Source organism: Dermacentor albipictus, chromosome 5 (genome assembly GCF_038994185.2).
Source record: "Dermacentor albipictus isolate Rhodes 1998 colony chromosome 5, USDA_Dalb.pri_finalv2, whole genome shotgun sequence".
NCBI classification, from domain to species: domain Eukaryota; kingdom Metazoa; phylum Arthropoda; class Arachnida; order Ixodida; family Ixodidae; genus Dermacentor; species Dermacentor albipictus.
The window spans coordinates 39,652,235-39,670,009 of record NC_091825.1 but is presented as its reverse complement, the minus strand read 5'-3'; the positions used below and the strand labels follow the sequence as shown (position 1 = coordinate 39,670,009).

Sequence of the window (17,775 nt, the reverse complement as noted above, 5' to 3'; positions counted from 1 at the left end):
CAAGGCATCGATAAATGGCCCGATTCTTCCTTGCTGCCCTTTGACTGCTTATGTAACTGCATCTAGATTTCGCAGGAGTATCATTATACAGTCAGTATCAGGCTCCGAAATTACTAACTCTGTGGAGTACGGACATCTCCTGCACCCTTGGAACAGAGAGTTTTGCCGAACACGGAAAATTGAAGTGTCCATCACGAAGCTGCGCTGCCGTATACCTGCATTGAACTTCTACCTCCACAGGTCTGGTCTGGTCCCTTCACCACTATGCTCATTCTGTGGCGAAGCGGAGACAATCGACCATTTCTTGTTGTCTTGCAGACGTTTTTCTATTATAAGAAAACGACTACTCGAAATCCCGCTTCGCTCTATTGGTCTGACTTTATCAGTGCCTGTGATCCTATCTTTTGGAGCCTCCATTGTTGGGTTCAGCAACAGAAATGTTTGCTTGGCGATCCAAAATTACCTCATTGAAACTAATCGATTTCCATGTTAGATTGATCGTTCTCCCTCCCAGCCATAGCTTTCTTTTATTTCTTATCTTTTATTAATAATTATTATTATTATTGTTATCTTATACCCGGTTTTCATCTGATTATTTCTTTTTGTCTCCAAACACAAAACGTTTACTTTTAAACTCACACGCCCAAATTGTTAACTCGCTTGTTATCATTATTATTTTAGGCACCTAATTAAACCGCCCGATTCTTGGCCAATCCCCCACTGTGGGTATGTGCCACGGCCACTCAGGACAACAACAACAACAACAACAACAACAGAATCGCTCTGTTCCACGCCGAGCGAAGCGTCGCATTGCTGGCGGCACAGAAAAAGCAGCGCGCCGAACTGTCGACATCGTTCCGATAGCCGCCTATGCAGCCAGGTGCGCAGCACGTCCGCATCGTCTGCTTATATTCTCAACAAACTCGGCGAAAGCTACAGTTTCGCGGATTACATGCTTGCTGAAATTCGCCTTCAACAACGAACCACACAATACGCTGCACCGCGCGCTTAGTCCGGCCCGCCCGCGTAGCCGGCTAGTGAGGAAGTGAAGCCGGGCGCGACTGCAGCGCCACGAAGGCGCGGGCGGGTGGCGGTTCCGCGCAACGGCGCCGAGTTTTAAAACTGAAGCTAGTCTAGTAACGTTGGTATGTACTAAGATAATCGCAAATAGAATCAGAAACACCTTAGACTTCTGCCAACCAAAGGAGCAGGCAGGATTCCATAAAGGCTGCTGAACAATAGACGATATTCACACCATCAATCAGAAGATAGAGAAATGTACGGAATATAACGAACCCTGATACATATCTTTCATTGATTACGAGAAAGCGTTTGATTCAGTCAAAACCTCAGCAGTCATGGATGCATTACATAATCAGTGTGTAGACGAGCCACATGGTAAAATACCGAAATATATCTATAGCGGCTCCACAGCCACCGTAGTCCTCCATAAAGAGAGCAACAACATCCCAATAAAGAAAGGCGTCAAGCAGGGAGATACAATCTCTCCAATGCTATTCACAGCGTGTTTACAGGAGGTATTCAGAAACCTGCATTGGGAAGAAATAGGAATAATAGTTAATGGCGAACCTTAGTACCTTGCGATTCGCTGATGATATTGCCTTGCTTAGTAACTCAGGGGACCAATTCCAATGCATACTCACTGACCTGGAGAGGCAAAGCAGAAGGGTGGGTCTAAAAATTCATCTGCTGTAAACTAAACTAATGTTTTACAATCTCGGAAGAGAAAAGCAATTTACGATAGGTAGCGAGGTCCTGGAAGTGGTAAAGGAATAGATCTACCTAAGGCTGGTAGTGACCGCGGATCCGGATCATGAGAATGAAATAATCAGAAGAATAAGAAAGGGCTGGGGTGCGTTTGAGAGGCATTCTCAGATCATGAAGAGCAGGTTGCCAGTATCCCTCAAGAGAAAAGTGTATAACAGCTGTGTCTTACCAGTACTCACGTACGGGGCAGAAACCTGGAGGCTTACGAAAAGGGCTCTACTTAAACTGAGGACGACGCAACGAGCTATGGAAAGGATAATGATGGGTCTAATGTTAACGGATAAGAAAAAAGCAGATTGGGAGAGGGAACAAAGGCTAGTTAATGACATCTTAGTTAAAATTAAGAAAAGGAATGGGGGCATGGGCAGGACACGTAATGAGGAGGGAAGATAACCGATAGTCATTAAGGGTTACGGACTGGATTCCAAGGGAAGGGAAGCGTAGAAGGGGGTGGCAGAAAGTTAGGTTGGTGGATGAGATGAAGAAGTTTGCAGGGACAACATGGCCACAATTAGTACATGACCGGGGTAGTTGAAGAAGTATGCGAGAGGCCTTTGCCCTGCAGTGGGCGTTACCATGATGATGAGGATGATGGTGATGATGATGATATTATTGCTGTAATAAATTGGGCGTGACCTATGGCGGAATCGAAGCTCTGTGGTCCAGCACAGCAGCTGAATGGTGAATTCATCAGGCCGCAATCGCACCCATGCTTCGCTCGGGAAAGTTGCTTTTTGAAACCACCAGCGCATACGTCACATCTCAGCTTCTTGCTTAATCATAGCCTTGGGACAGCTGCGTTTTCAGATGGTCTGTCAGACTGCACTTCCGGTTCAGTCCACATTTATTAGCAACTTCAGAACGCGCTACTCCTGCTGGCAACGCTGTTCAAATGAACAAAAATAGGTACAAAATCTAGGTTCACAACAGCTCTTTCGAGTGGTGTGGTGCTTACGCTTCGGGTTTGTGGCCTATAATTGAGGTGCTTCGTCGACGAAAAAAAGACCATTTGCTGCCCATTACCTTATGGTGGTTGGTGTGAAATATTTCTGGGACAAAACCGCCGAAAACCGCGCTGTCCGTGCAAACGTTCAGATTGCTTGCGTAGTCGCATCATTCCTCTTTATAGACTTTCAAGTGAACCCGTGGTTAAAAAGGGAAATGCTGGTGTGTAGCGGATTTGGGAAAGCTTACAGTTAGGATACTTTACTCTTTTCGGTCTTCATAGGCAGCTCCACCCTATGATTCCTGTAACAGTATATCACATATACGTACAGCATTGCACAATACGTAGGCAGCAAAGTCTTTCGTGCTTACAGGAGGTGAATACGGTTATTGTGGACTGATAGAACGAGGCTAAAAACTGTTATGTTGCCTGGTCAGCGTGTATAGGGGTAAGAGAAATAGGTAAGAGAGTTTGTGAGTCGGGGTTCACCTTTCTTTTTATAGTTCTCTGACTCGTGTGAAGAGGTAGTCGGCGTCCAATGACTGTCGCTAGTTCGTTCTTGTAGCACGCAGTGTTCGAGGCAGCGTTCAGGTTTGGAACACAGAAAAGAAACGCCGCCCATAGGAATTCCTAAAGACTGGTGAAATGTTAAAACAAATATAACCCGTGCGACAAAGTTGCGTTTCTTCCACTAGGTTTCCACAATTTTGCGATGGTTTACTTTTGAGCAATGTCACTTGTATTACTGTGAATGCATGACTTGGATACGAAACAAACCAGTTGCGATGGAACTTTGTTGTGTACACATTATCGGAAAGCGAAATAGCGGCGATGTAACCAGTCCTAGGCACCAAAATATTGAATGAGCCCTTTATGCAGTTGCTTCTCCATTTTTTTCCGAGGAAGTAAACTGACAACTAACCGCGGAGATTGACAAAACATCATCTTCTACTTAGACCATTCTTAAATTAACCATGCTTTCAAAACGCTACGTCGCCTTGCGCCCTAGCATGATTCATTATCAAGTTCAGACCTCCAGCGCTATAGTTATTGTCCCTGCTGTCGGAGCCTCAGTAACATGCTCCATTAACTAGAATATTCATGCTGGTTAAGGAAACACTAATAGTAATGCAGACGCTAAACACTAAGCTAACTAAACCAAATGGACGTTAAATGTACATCCCGGATTTATCAAAGCGCATGCCTAATAATTGAAGTACACTATGCTCATTTACACGCCAGTAACATATATAAAATAGAGAAAACAAAAGCAATCGTCTACATGCCGGGATTAAACAAGTCGCATGTGAAGAATTTGGATCAAATCACCGTAGTGTCAGTTTTTTTTTTCCAATGCACAAGTTTGTTATCCATGTTCCTCTTCCACTACTATTTTCGGAACACGATAAAACTATGAATTGTTGTCTTTCCAGCTGGGTGACCCGCATAATAAAATACAGTAATATGTTTTCGGAATCAGTTATTTTTGGGTTTGTGTGTGGCAGCATTATGACGCTTTTAGACCTACGAGGCGACATTGCAGCACACGCTGTAACTTGACAACACATGGCTGAGTCTAGATCGGCTGGTTATCGGCACGGTCACTAGAGGGCGAGAGTTTGGTTGGAGTTGCGAAAAGGCTGTGCGGGCTTTGGTTTCGGACAACATTTTCATTAGATACATACCTACAAAATATATAGGACTCGTGTATAATACTATGAATTTAGAAAAACAAGGCCTACCTTGGAATGCACAAATGGGAGTCCAATCGCCAGAAGCAGCAAACCAATACATGGGCCAGCCGCTGCAGAGTATACGAGGATCATAGCCTTGAAAACAGACAGAAACACGAAGTCTTAAATTGTAATTTCTATGAAGTGGAGAAAAGAGAAGCGCTCGTTGTCTTTGTATCGCGCATGCGTAATAATTATTTCAGGTTATCAAATAAATGTTCACTCGAGATCGTTCGTGCCATCGGCGTCGGCCCCGTCGGGCTGCCCTACTATCGAGAGTCCTTGCGTGGACACCGGGCGGTGGAAATAAATGTATCCACAGGCATGCAGCGAGTTGGGCGGTAAGAACCGAAAAGGAAAAGCAAACCACGTGCTATGACCGTCAAGCTCTGTCCCACCGGCTCTGCCGGAACTTGGGTAACGCACTGGCTTCAGGAGGTGGCATGAGTCTTGCAGGCACATTTATTATTGCTCTTTGTGCGAAGACGTTGCGCCGATAGCCTTACATTTTGCGCACACTAGCTTGAGCGGACTGTATATTAAACATCGCAAAATCAATCAAGTCGTTTCATTGGATGCTGAGAACCGCTACCGATTGGCCGTTGTTCTAATATCGTGCACCATCGATGTGCGGCACCTGCAACGCGGCCGCTGACATCATTAATCGCTCCGGTAATGCAACCCACCTTCTCATCTTCCAAGGTTCCGTGCCCGCACCACTGCAGCAGTTGTATAACCTAGAGCACAAAACGCTAAAAGTTGCTATGGCTTGCGATGTTCCGGCTTCGGGTGAAACTTTCAGTATTTTTTCAGGGAGAACGGCTGAGAAAGCGACAAGTTTTTGTTCAAGAACTTGTTGTTTGCAAAGGCCTTGCTCTATTGTCAAGGTTAGAGGCATCATAGCAAGAACGTGCAGAAGTGCGCACTATTATAACCGCCATAGCAACGTCCTGACTTAGCTGTTCCATGATGGTTCATACAACTCAATTCCGATTGTGAGGCGGAATGCAGTTTGTTTAGTCACAACGTGCAAGACGTATGCATTTTCGTGGTCATGATGCGTGGCGGTATTGTTGGGCCGATATTTTTTGTATGACTGAGCCAGTACATCTTGATATACGTACCCAAGGCGACGAGAACTTGAGCGCAATCTGCACTGAGTGGGTTTTTATTATAGTTAGCCTTATTTGCCTTCTTCGTGCATTTGAGTTTATCTACCCATCTAGGTTCCCACGCCAACCATGTGGCTCAAGCTGTCTAAAAGCTTGGGCCACTAGATACGTAATCTTAGTCGGGATGCCGTCGATGTATTTGCATCGTGACCATTCAATATTTGTCATGCAACCTTCGCCATGACCTAGGCGTCACGTCATCGCCATCCTAAAATGATCGTCGTGCATTCTTTGTCATAATGGTATCGTCTTGCTGTCGTGTTGTTCCATCGTCCGCACTCGAACTTCATCAGAGGATCCTTGTGATAACGGCGTCATTCCATCAATGCGGTGCAGCCGTCATCGTCCCATCGCAGATGTATCATTGTTCTCCAACCATTGGCATGCGATCGTCGTCATTGTGACATCGTCTCACACCCGTGGACATGAATTTGTTTTCATACTATCCTTGTGGTGCCCTCCTGGTCGTTTCAGTGTCGTGATGCCAACTTTGTCATCTGATTCCCGCTATGCCATCATCATCATGTCAATGTCGTAGAGCCGTCGTCATCCTATTGAAGTCATGCCGAAGTCACGCTGTCATTGTTATGTCATCGGCATCATTTCACAAACGCCATACCACTGCCATCATGTTGGCGTCCTCATAACGGCTTCGTCGTTCTGTCAACATCATTCAATTTGCTTTCTTTCGTAGCCAGGCTACCGACATTCTATCATGATTACGCAGCCGTTACCATTTCATCGCCGTGGTCACATTCGTTGCATTCGTTGTCATAGATTCGTTCTCGTGCCGCCATCGTCATTTCACTGTCACATCACATCACTGTCTTTTCCTCCAAGACCCCTTTTGTGGTGTTTGTGACGATTGCAGCTTAGTCATATTATTGGTGTCACGCTAGCGTCGTTATAGTGTCGACGTCATAAAGTCATTTCCATGCCATTGTCATCTTACACGCGTCGTCATACCGTTATTCTGAGGCCATCATCATCGTGTTGTCACCGTTATGCCAGCGTGTTAATTTCAAAAATGTATTTCCATTGTCGTTATGCCATCGTCATCATGTCACCTTCGTTATTACACAGAAGAGCATTCTTTCTTCATCACAGCACCCTTGTTATACAGCCAACTTCAAATAATCATGATCATGGGTGACTATAGCTAGCAATGTTGCGTCATAAAAGAAAGGGCCAACAACAGATCGGTGCGCGCAGCATATAACATAGGCAATCTCAGAGTGACTACGATTCCAAATAATTGTGTCTTCAGTATTAGGGTGTGTTGGTACAATGTTTGAATGCTAATCACATTCAGTTGGACAGTCAGTATACCATATGTTCTGCCAAAATTTTTCTAAAGCAATTTTTAAAAAGTCAGCTACACTCCATATCTTTGTCCATTGTGCGTCGTCAATCGAAGCTGCTATTGCGCTTTCGACTGCACGAATGCAGTACATGCAATGCGCTTATGCTTGTATTTGTTTGAGGAATGGGCCCTTAAACAACAGCACTGGTACAATGCTAGTAATCAAAGACGAGGAGCAATATATTCAGTAATGATCGTGATGGTGTTGGTCATGATGTTTGCACAGGCGCGCTTATGCAGAGAACTTCCTGATATAGCGTAAAAAGCACAGATAGACACGAGGACACGTGCTACATAACCGGTAACTGTGTTCGACCAACTAGCCCAACAGACCGTGAAATTTCTCCTAGACGGAGAAATCCGGCTTGTAATTGCTCCGCCTTAGCGTCTCTTTCCATGCCATCATGGTCTATAGACCATAAATCAATCAATTAGGTCTCTCCCCTAGTCGCATGTAGAATTCCAGACGCCTGTTTGTCTGCAATCTGTGGTCCTTCCGGGTGACATAAACGTTAGCATGCCCATGAAAATATTCTCTTCTTATACTCTCCAGAAACGTCTAGACTTAGGGACCTAAGGGCTCATACGAATACAGGCGGTGCTCGATATATCCTACCTCATTCCACACATCACGGGACAAATCTTGAGTTGGTATTCTTTGTGCTTTATTACCTGACTTTGTTATTCATGCACGCCAGGTACGCACATCTCAGGTCTGCATTTCCCGCCCTTTGTCCCAATGATATGTTTTGTCTTTCTCGTAGTTCTCCATGTAGGGAGGTTTTTCATGCTGAAGGCCTACGGGTAAGAAACGTAAATAGGCTTAAAGACCTCTTCTAGGCCTCACGCACACACTGAATTTTGTCAACCTTTCACTGGAATTGTTTTACTAATTCTCTCATCCGACGGTTCGAGAGTCTAAGTTGGCATTGCAGGTTACGAAAGTGGTGTCTGGAATCAGATGACACGCTTTCGTGTTTAATTTGACCCTCAGATCATACGCCTTGTGGAGCCTTTTCTTAGTGGTCCTCGGTCGGCGCGACTAATGTTCTGACAGTGTGCTCAACTGCAGTATGAATCATCTTTGTTTCCGCTGCAGCAATTGCAGTCGCGATCTTGCAAATAATTGATGTAGAGCTTGAGGGTATTTGTCGTTGATCCTTGGTTCTTGCCTGAGGCACTCAAACAGGACTCCCGGGGAATCGACCCACATAACCCCTAAAGTTGACAGACACTGTAATGCCACTGGGGCCATCATGGAGTGTTTTGCGTAATCAAGATATCTGGACTTAACATCCGTGCTCATATTGTCGGTTTATAGGGTCCTCTAATAGGGTATCCTAGTCAATTACTTTTTTAATTTTACTAATATTGTATTTGAGCTGTCACATTCTTGGCCCTCGTGGTATGTGCGGTTCCTTCACCAACCCTCCAGAATTTGTATGCGTCATTGTGGCACAGAAGCTATAACATGGTGAAAAATTTTACGGTAGACTCTCAGTAAAGAGAACTTGTACTTTCGAATTTTCTATGGGTGCGCGGGATATCCTTGCTGGAAAGTGCTGTCCTAGAAGTGCATACCCGCTCAAGATACCTTAATTTTTGTGGTACTAACTGAACCTAATGAACTGTAATGTACAGCAGGTCGAGCATCCTGTTAACTGTTGCGAATAAACTACTCCAGCGTCATCCAGAACTGCGAACTGTGCACCTTGAAAGAAATGTTAATATTCCACTTTCTACAGTGCGTTTCTTCTGCTGGAATTGTTGCAGCTTATGATAACAATGAGAAACAACATGTCGCCTGTACACAGCGGCATCGCTGACTGCATGACGACTCCACTCACTCAAATACATTTGTGAGGCTGGTAAAATTGTGCAAAGAAGAACTCACCCTGGTGACGGATCCCACGTAAACACAAATGCAACTGTAAATTGTCATGACGGCACCAAGAAGGAACGCTAAAAAACAATGAATATAATGTTAAAATACAATGCTGTATGCTCCTATTCCTATCAAATTGCCTAGAGAAGCAAAAGTTTTCGGGCATCTCTTGTTGATAATTTTATTCTATGCGAACCTCCATATCACATAATGTAGACTGTAGCAAGGCGTGATACCTTCAGTCACCTAGTCCCTGTGTTCTAAATGGGACGTCAGAACCGGCACTCTTGAAGAAATAAGGAAGCACGTCCACATGCAGCAAAGCTATCATGGAGTTGATTGAGGAGGATATTGTGCTGCAAAGAAAGTCAGGTAATCACGATGAGCTTAATCACGCCAAATGTATAGGCTGCGCCCAACATGATTAGAACTGAAAGATAAAACACTGATTGTCGTTACCTGGCTCCGGCGCTTACAACTGCAGCGAGGAAAAGGCCGGTAAATCCTGGGAACTGCATCAGGTGCGTCTTAATATAGAAGGGCAGTACCTGCTCGACAGACAAGGCTGTGTTACAAAGTGACAATAGAAAACATACATCCATATATGTTTACCAGTGTGGCTTAACGTGTATCGCCCCTCTATAATAATTTTACAGGAAGACTATAGCTCACACATTCCTTCTCTCTTTCCTAAGAAGGGGCTAGGAAATCGTTCGTAAACTGTATGTCAATTTACTGCCTATTTACCTATTATGAAATTTTTAACCTAAAAATTGCATTTCGCTTGCAGCGTAAATTGAAATCCAGTCTGATATGTGTATTCTTGTGAAAAAATCGAGTTTACTGAATATATAGCCCAAACATGACGAAGATGTTGCGCTTTCTGAAATAAGGTGTAGTTCGAGTCACCTTACAGCGCATCATATGACGATACTGCGTCCTTGCCTGATCAGTATTCTTGATAGCTCCTGACAGCTGGGAGTCGCAACCTCGAAACCAGAGTACCAAGGACAATGCCATCAGGAGTTCGACGGTATATGCCGCTACAAGCAGGACGGACCCTGTGAGCACAGTCCTGCATATATAACAAAATGGCTGATCCCTCTTTCAGAGGAGTCGGGCATCATACGAAAGTGAAACGTGCATGCTAAGAAACACTAGGAGGTTTGCTGCACCTTTACAAATGCAAAACCACAAATATGAGTAGTCTTTCATTAGGTACAGTTTGGTTTCAAAGGCGGAGCAATGCCAGTAATAGCCAACACGTGACGCTTGTGCTGCTGCACAGCGTAAGCAGTATTGCTATAAAAACCAGCCGTAATAAGTATATCCGACAGCTGGGTGACTATGCATGCGGCATAACTGCGTCGTTAGAGCTCCGGCGGCATCACTGCTGCAATCCTATGCAACTGCTTTCAGGTAAGCCACCGTGGTGAAACCAAGTCAGGTTGGTTGTGAGGGATCACCTTAAGAAGTGCGAGAAACTCTGTCCATAATAGAGGCCAACTAATTTTCACCGCCTCATAGTTACTAGAATTAACATATTGAGTACCGTTATACGTGTGTCCAGGCGACTAGCATGGCTTAATTCGGAATTGTTCAGCGTTAAACAAACGATGCTTCACTTTCATCATTGCGACAAATATACTTATTAGGATCGGTATTTATGTAATAACGCAAACCTTTCAAACACTTCGATGCCTACATCTCTAGCTATTAAATTAGCAAATGACGGCAACGTTTTTTCATCTCGTGAGACTCGTGACCTTCATACATGGGACACAGTTTCACTGGAACCTGGCAGAAAACACCTTCATGTTAAAGATGTCATCCAGCGGTGCTGTTAGTGCTTGCTTTAAAGACGTTTCAAACCCCATAATGCACGAGACGCTGGCGAGTTCAGCGATTACGTATACACTTGTGCGCAGCCTCTTCCAAAACGCGCTTTTGTTATTTCAACGCTTGCTGTTTATTTTTTTGAGCTTTGCTTTCATGTCTTCGAAACCACGCATCCAAAAGAGCGGCTAATTTTCCACGTCTGATAAGACGAATTCGAACGCCCTATTGTGCATTCTCGCAACATTTCTAATTCACGCCCAGATTGCACAGACTACGCCATTGATGCAAGTTTAGAATGGAGTTGTTGTAATGAGAGCATCGACATTAAAAGCACTTATAAATATAAGTTGAATAGTACAAACCGACTGGTGTCTACAATGATCAGAATATCGGAGAACAATGATTTGAACCAATCCTAATACAACCATGGGTAGGGGATACTCTGCGAACACGTGCAGTTGTTGCTCTTAAAAAAGTGATACAGATCTGTCGTAGGTAGACCTAAACTGGGTCGGTGAAACTGGCACTGAACGTGTGTACAATGTGCGCATGCATGACGTTTTATTATTTTTTGCTCAAAAACAGTGATATTCGACAACTTTGAACTTTGCCTCAACTGCCCACTGTACGTGCAGGATAGTACTGTCTTGTCAATTGCATTACAACCTGGGTCACTTGATACTTGTCACTATGTATGCTGCCTACTCGACAACATCTACCACTGCATACGACCAACTAGGCATATTTTATCAGCTATGTGCGATTTAGTACCTGCTACTGGCTGCATGAATATTCTTGGCCAATGATGAGGCACTTGAAAAGACAAGTAGGCAAGAAGTGCAGCAGTCGGCAAGTCTGTACCGAACGTATGTACAATGCAGGCATGAATTGCGTGCCATTATTTGTTTGTCCATGTGACATTGGCTTAGGCAAAAAGTAGACAAGAAGTGCAGCAGTCGGCAAGCGAAGCTTGTAAAGAACAAGGACAGCAAAAAAGATGTAACTAGGGCGTGCATTGAGCATGGAATGTTGAGATACAAAATAGTGAGAATGTTAACGATGAATGCAGCTCATTGAGAGGTAAACAGGCAAGTGGACAAAATTGAGCCGTCGCATGCATACCACAAGAACAGTGTAGCAACATAAACGTTTGGAAATGTGAAATGAAGACAAATAAAAAAAACATATCAGTGAAAGCTTTGCGTATCACTGATTTCCATCTCTACGTGGGATCCGCCGAACCTGTCTCTCGAGACACTTCATGGTGCAATGTAATTTGCTGTGTCCTGTTTTAATGTGTTTTCTTGGACATTGCTAGGGTTTTGAAACTCGTTGTACATTTCTTATAGTTCCTATGTGAAATGTCTGTCATATGCTCTCTTCATGCCAGCATCTTGTTTAGTCGTTTCAGGGAGAAAGTGAGCGATGCCATAACAATAAGTGCGAGAGAAATGGGTCAGCATTACGTTGCACCCCTTTGAGGTCCCGCATCCATGGTTTTAAGCGCGTGCACCGCATTGTAAGGTGTTACTGAACACACACACACACACACACACACACACACACACACACACACACACACACACACACACACATATATATATATATATATATATATGTATATATATATATATATATATATATATATATATATATATATATATATATATATATATATATATATATATATATATATATATATAATGCTACCGCAAGAAACACACCTTAGTGCATGATTGCTTAAACGCGGCACTAATGCTCAAGTAAAGTTGCACAAAAATATGCGGTGAGTTTTAAATGCTAAAGCACGTACTAGCCAGCAGCATAAAAATCTTAAAACTGCCAGGTGATATTGCCATGCGTACATTTGTTCGTGTTTTATTGGTGACAATTTTTCAACGGATCATCACTTATATCGATTGGTCACTCAGCGAAAGGCGCGACTAGTGCATTGTGCCATGTCGTCTGAGAATTTCCAGTGAGAGAGTCTCGTCTAATGAAATTCATAGTAATGGGAATGCTGTTGTACATTTTGAAATATAGGCGAGCGTCAACGTTTTCGTGTCAATATACCAGGGTACGTGAATAAATTGTGTACGCACTTCGACGATCAGCGACTGTTTTTGGTGCTCTCGATGTGCATTGAATGTTGCTTGACACTCAGGCCGGAATTTCTTCCCATAAAAATTAGAATTACCGGCCATTTTACAGTGGTTGATTTCTTCACCATCACTACAAATTCACAACACCGTTGGGAAAACAAGAAATATCATTGTATAGAATGACGCTTCGTACCTTTGTGCACTAGCAAGTGTTCTCGACGCCAGGCACCTCTGGACGACAATTTGATCCATGGTCACTCGATAGAACGCTGATGGCAACGATGAAACAAGGGGCCACACGTTCTCGTCGTCTGTTAAGTCAAACTGCGTACTTTTCAAGAAGTACAGAGCAACGTCGCTCCGGTTACTGAGTTTCATGGTAGTTCTTTGTTATCGAAAAGCAATCCCTGCACGCGACACTGAAATTTAGTGCTTAGTTTTGGAATGAATCTTAATGAGTATATTGGTATTGTTACGGAAGGATGAAAGAAGAGAGGAAGAAGAAGATTGCGGGATGCTGGCTGCAGCGTGTTATTAGTGGTCAGCCACCACCACTACTCTGACTCATTTTGTATATATATATTGTCACGGCTCACTGGAGACAAGAAAAGGAGAGCGGTATTTATTCGAGAGAGTTAGGGCAAGCGCTCAGGCCAGGCTTCTTCTTCTCTAGCGCCTCGCTTGCACAGACAAGGTCATCGTCTTTTTCGTCAACGTGGTCGGGCGCTGATGGCGTCGCGGCATTTGCCCTCCTCCAGAAAGAGCATCGTCCCGATGCTCGGCGGATAGCATCTGGTGTCCAGCAAACCAGAGCGTGTCCATGTCACTCAGAAAAATACGGTTTCATGCGCACCACGTGCACAGTCTCAGGCAGGTCCTGACGGCGCCTCGAGCAGGATGGGCTGTCAGGAACGACTTCATAGTTGACGTCGCTAAGGCGTCGTAAAACCTTGTACGGTCCAAAGTATCGTCGCAGAAGTTTCTCCGCGAGGCCTCGGCGGCGTACTGGAGCCCAAACCCACACTCTTTGCCCGGGTTGGTAGACGACGCAGCGATGGTGTTCATTGTAACGTCGGGCATCACGGTCTTGCTGGCTAGCTATGCGAACGCGCGCGAGCTGTCTTGCTTCTTCAGCGCGCTCTGTAAAATCTGCGGCGTCAGTCTCGGAATCGCTGAAGTCATGAGGAAGCATAGCATCCAGCATTGTAGTCACTTCTCGACCGTGGAGGAGACTGAATGGCGTCATTCTTGTTGTTTCTTGCCGAGCCGTATTATAAGCAAACGTTACGTAGGGTAATATTTGGTCCCAGTTCTTGTGTTCCACATCGACATACATGCACAGCATGTCTGCGAGAGTCTTGTTGAGGCGCTCCGTAAGTCCATTGCTTTGCGGGTGATAGGCTGTCGTCCTTCTGTGTGCCGTGCCACTGAAGGTGAGTACAGTTCACAAAAGTTCAGCCGTGAACGCGGTTCCCCTGTCGGTTACGATGACCGCTGGAGCACCGTGCCTCAGGACGACGTTTTCGATGAAGAACTGTGCTGCCTCGGCTGCTGTGCTGCTAGGAAGTGCCTTGGTTTCAGCATATCGCGTAAGGTAATCTGTCGCGACTATGATCCATTTATTTCCGGCAGCAGATATTGGGAATGGGCCCAAAAGGTCCATCCCAATTTGTGCAAACGGTGTTGCAGGCACTGGAACGGGATGTAATAGTCCGGCAGGTTTCGTAGGTGGCACTTTTCGCCGCTGACAGTCAAGGCACGTTCGAACGTAGTGCTTCACCTGTGCTACGAGCCGTGGCCAGTAATACTTCTTTTTGATCCGTGCTAATGTTCTTGTGTAGCCTAAGTGACCTGAGGTAGCTTCGTCGTGACAGGCCTGCAAAATTTCATTGCGGAGTGTTTTAGGAACGACGAGTAGATATTTCTTCCCTGTTGAAGAGAAGTTCCTCCTAAAAAGAACACTGTTGCGTAGCAGAATGATGACAGGTGCCTCGAGAACAATCTGGGCTTGTTTGTGGTGCGGCCTTCTAAGAAATCAATTAGTGACGCGAGCTCCTGGTCCTCTTGCTGTTGTTGAGAGATGGTGGCCGCATCAACAACTCCCAAAAAGCCAGTGGATTCGTCATCATCTCCGCCGGACGACTCGATCGGCGATCTGGAAAGGCAATCAGCGTCTAAGTGCTGCCTTCCCGATTTATAGACCACCGTCATGTCGTACTCTTGAAGCCGTAGGCTCCAGCGTGCCAAACGTGCAGATGGATCTTTCATGTTGGTCAACCAGCAGAGAGAATGGTGGTCACTTATAACTTGAAATGGGCGGCCGTATATGTACGGACGGAACTTGGTAACTGCCCATACTACAGCCAAGCATTCCTTCTCTGTGGTAGAGTAGTTCGACTCGGCACGTGACAATGTTCTACTCGCGTAAGCGATGACTCGCTCAGCGCCGTCTTGCCGTTGAACAAGGACGGCGCCTAAACCTACGTTGCTGGCATCGGTGTGGATCATTGTCGGCGCATCCACGTCAAAGTGGGCAAGAACAGGCGGAGTTTGTAGACGGTACCGCAACTCGTTAAATGCCGCCTCCTGCTCCTCGCCCCACACAAACGTGACATCATCTCTGGTTAAGCAGGTAAGCGGTGAGGCGATGCGTGCAAAACCCGCAATAAATCGCCGGTAATATGCGCATAGGCCCATGAAGCGTCTGACTGCCTTTTTGTCTGTAGGCCTTGAAAACTTTGCGACGGCTGCGATTTTCTCAGGATCAGGTCTGACACCTGTGTGACTTACTACGTGGCCCAAAAACTGTAGTTCTTCATATCCAAAGTGGCACTTTTCAGGTTTTAAGGTAAGCCCAGCGGACTGTATGGCTTGAAGAACTGACCGTAGCCGTCTCAGATGTTCATCAAATGTGGCAGAATAAACAATGACATCATCTAGGTAGACTAAGCATGTCTTCCACTTAAGGTCTGAGAGTACAGTATCCATTAGTCTTTGGAACGTGGCTGGCGCGGAACACAAACCAAAAGGGAGAACTTTGAATTCATAGAGCCCATCAGGCGTTACAAATGCAGTATATATATATATATATATATATATATATATATATATATATATACTGTAAATACAATCTTCTGTACTCTTAACATCCCTGTAACAATGTTGTTGCAGGAAGAAAGCAGGCCCACGAGTGTGAAATAGTGTATATATACAACTGGTGCATATGTCATTCAGGCAATTGCCAGACGTCATCTTCCTCTAGTCCACGTCAACTTCTTCTTTCGCTTCATCGTAACATCACCCTCCCGGCGGGATTAGCTCCATCCTGGTGAAAGTTATATAGCCTAACTTAAAGGGGGGACAAAGGGCTTGGGCCTGGCGACGTGAACAGCATCGCTGGTGACGTTGCGAGGCACTAAAGGCTGACCGACAGGGGCGATATCGTATGTCACGTCGGACAGTTGACGTAAGATCTGGTACGGACCAGAATAAGGGGAAAGTAGTTTTCCGACAAGCCGCGCGACGTGAAGGCGTCCAAAGAAGGCCAATGGAACCAAATCAGATGACAAATGGTGGTATCGGTGCTAAAGGTCGTAGCGTCGCTGTTGAGAAGCTTGCGAGACTGTAAAGCGATGACGGGTGACAACTGGGGCCTGGGCGGCTAGGGCAATAGCATCGCGAGCGCAACCAGTGCTGGATGATTGTACTGCGGAAGGTAGAAACGTGTCGAAGGGCATGTGGGGTCGTGCCCATACAATAGATAAAATGGTGAAAGTCCGGCAGTGCCGTGATGGGACGAATTGTATGCGAAAGTGATGTATGGTAAAGTGACGTCCCAGTCGCTTTTAAGTTAGTGTGTGGTTGAGTCGCTCGGTGAGGCCGCTCGTTTGATGGTGGTACGCGGTAGCAAGCTGGTGTTCTGCAGAACAGGAGTGGAGCAGATCATCAACGACCTTCGAGAGAAAGTAGCGGCCGCGATCCGCGAGTAACTGGTGAGGGGCGCCGTGGTGCAGGATTAAGTCGTATAATAAGTCGGTGACATCTGTAGCGCAGCTGCTTGGCAGCGCTCGTGCGATGGAATATCTCGTGGCATAATCTGGTGCTACAGCAATCCGTTTGTTTCCTTTGATGGGAATTGGAAAAGGGCCAAGGAGGTCGAGGCCCAAATGGAAGAAGAACGCTGTAGGGATATCAGTTGATTGAAGCAAACCAGTAGGAGGCATAGCAGGCGTCTTCCAGCGCTGACACAGGTCGCAAGAAGCGACATACCGGCGCACAGAGCGATAAATTCCGGGCCAGAAGAAGAGGCGCAGCAGGTGCTCGTAAGTACAACAGATGCCAAAATGTCCAGCAGTAGGAGCGTCGTGAAGTTGCTGGAACACGTCCAGTCGAAAGTTCTTGGGAATGAATAGCAGGAGCTCGGAGCTATCAGGACAAACACTACGACGGTACAAAGTTCCATCGTGCAAGGAGAACATCCGGGGGGATGGTTCACTGGTCGAGGAGCTTAGGCGTTCCATAAGTATTGGAAGAACAGGATCTTCGCGTTGCTTGTCACCAATATGGAGGAAGCCGGAGAGGGATAGGACATTGATATCGGAGTCTGCATCGGTTTCGACCGGTCCATCCATGGGATTGCGGGACAGGCAGTCCACGTCTTTATGCAGGTGCCCCGACCTATACATAATAGAAAATGTGTATTCTTGTGGACGCAATGTCCAACGTGCTAGCCGTCCAGTTGGGTCCTTCAAGGAACAGAGCCAGCAGAGGGCGTGATGATCAGTTACGTCGCAGAAGCTCCGACCGAAAAGGTACGGTCGAAATTTGGCGAGCGCCCATTCGAGCGCGAGGCATTCTCTCTCAGTAATGGAGTAATTTCGCTCGGGCCTGGAAAGAAGGTGGCTGGCGTTAGTGATGACGCGGTGTTGGCCCTGTTGACGTAAAGCG

The 17,775-nt window shown here is 45.6% G+C and overlaps 1 protein-coding gene across 2 annotated transcripts in view; it reads right to left on the bottom strand.

The window, feature by feature from the left end:
- LOC135896874 (sodium-coupled monocarboxylate transporter 1-like) overlaps positions 1-17,775 on the bottom strand; it is an 80,201-nt gene that overhangs the window by 56,977 nt on the left and 5,449 nt on the right. The window contains exons 2-7 of one of the 2 annotated variants that reach the window (XM_065425377.2): positions 13,022-13,159; positions 9,797-9,962; positions 9,347-9,435; positions 9,134-9,243; positions 8,897-8,964; positions 4,477-4,563 (exon numbers count right to left, since the gene is read on the bottom strand). In XM_065425377.2, the coding sequence (XP_065281449.2) occupies positions 4,477-4,563; positions 8,897-8,964; positions 9,134-9,243; positions 9,347-9,435; positions 9,797-9,962; positions 13,022-13,080 (579 nt within the window). In that variant the 5' untranslated portion in view covers positions 13,081-13,159. The remainder of the gene's footprint in view (positions 1-4,476; positions 4,564-8,896; positions 8,965-9,133; positions 9,244-9,346; positions 9,436-9,796; positions 9,963-13,021; positions 13,160-17,775) is intronic. The other variant, XM_070539557.1, reaches the window with a different exon arrangement.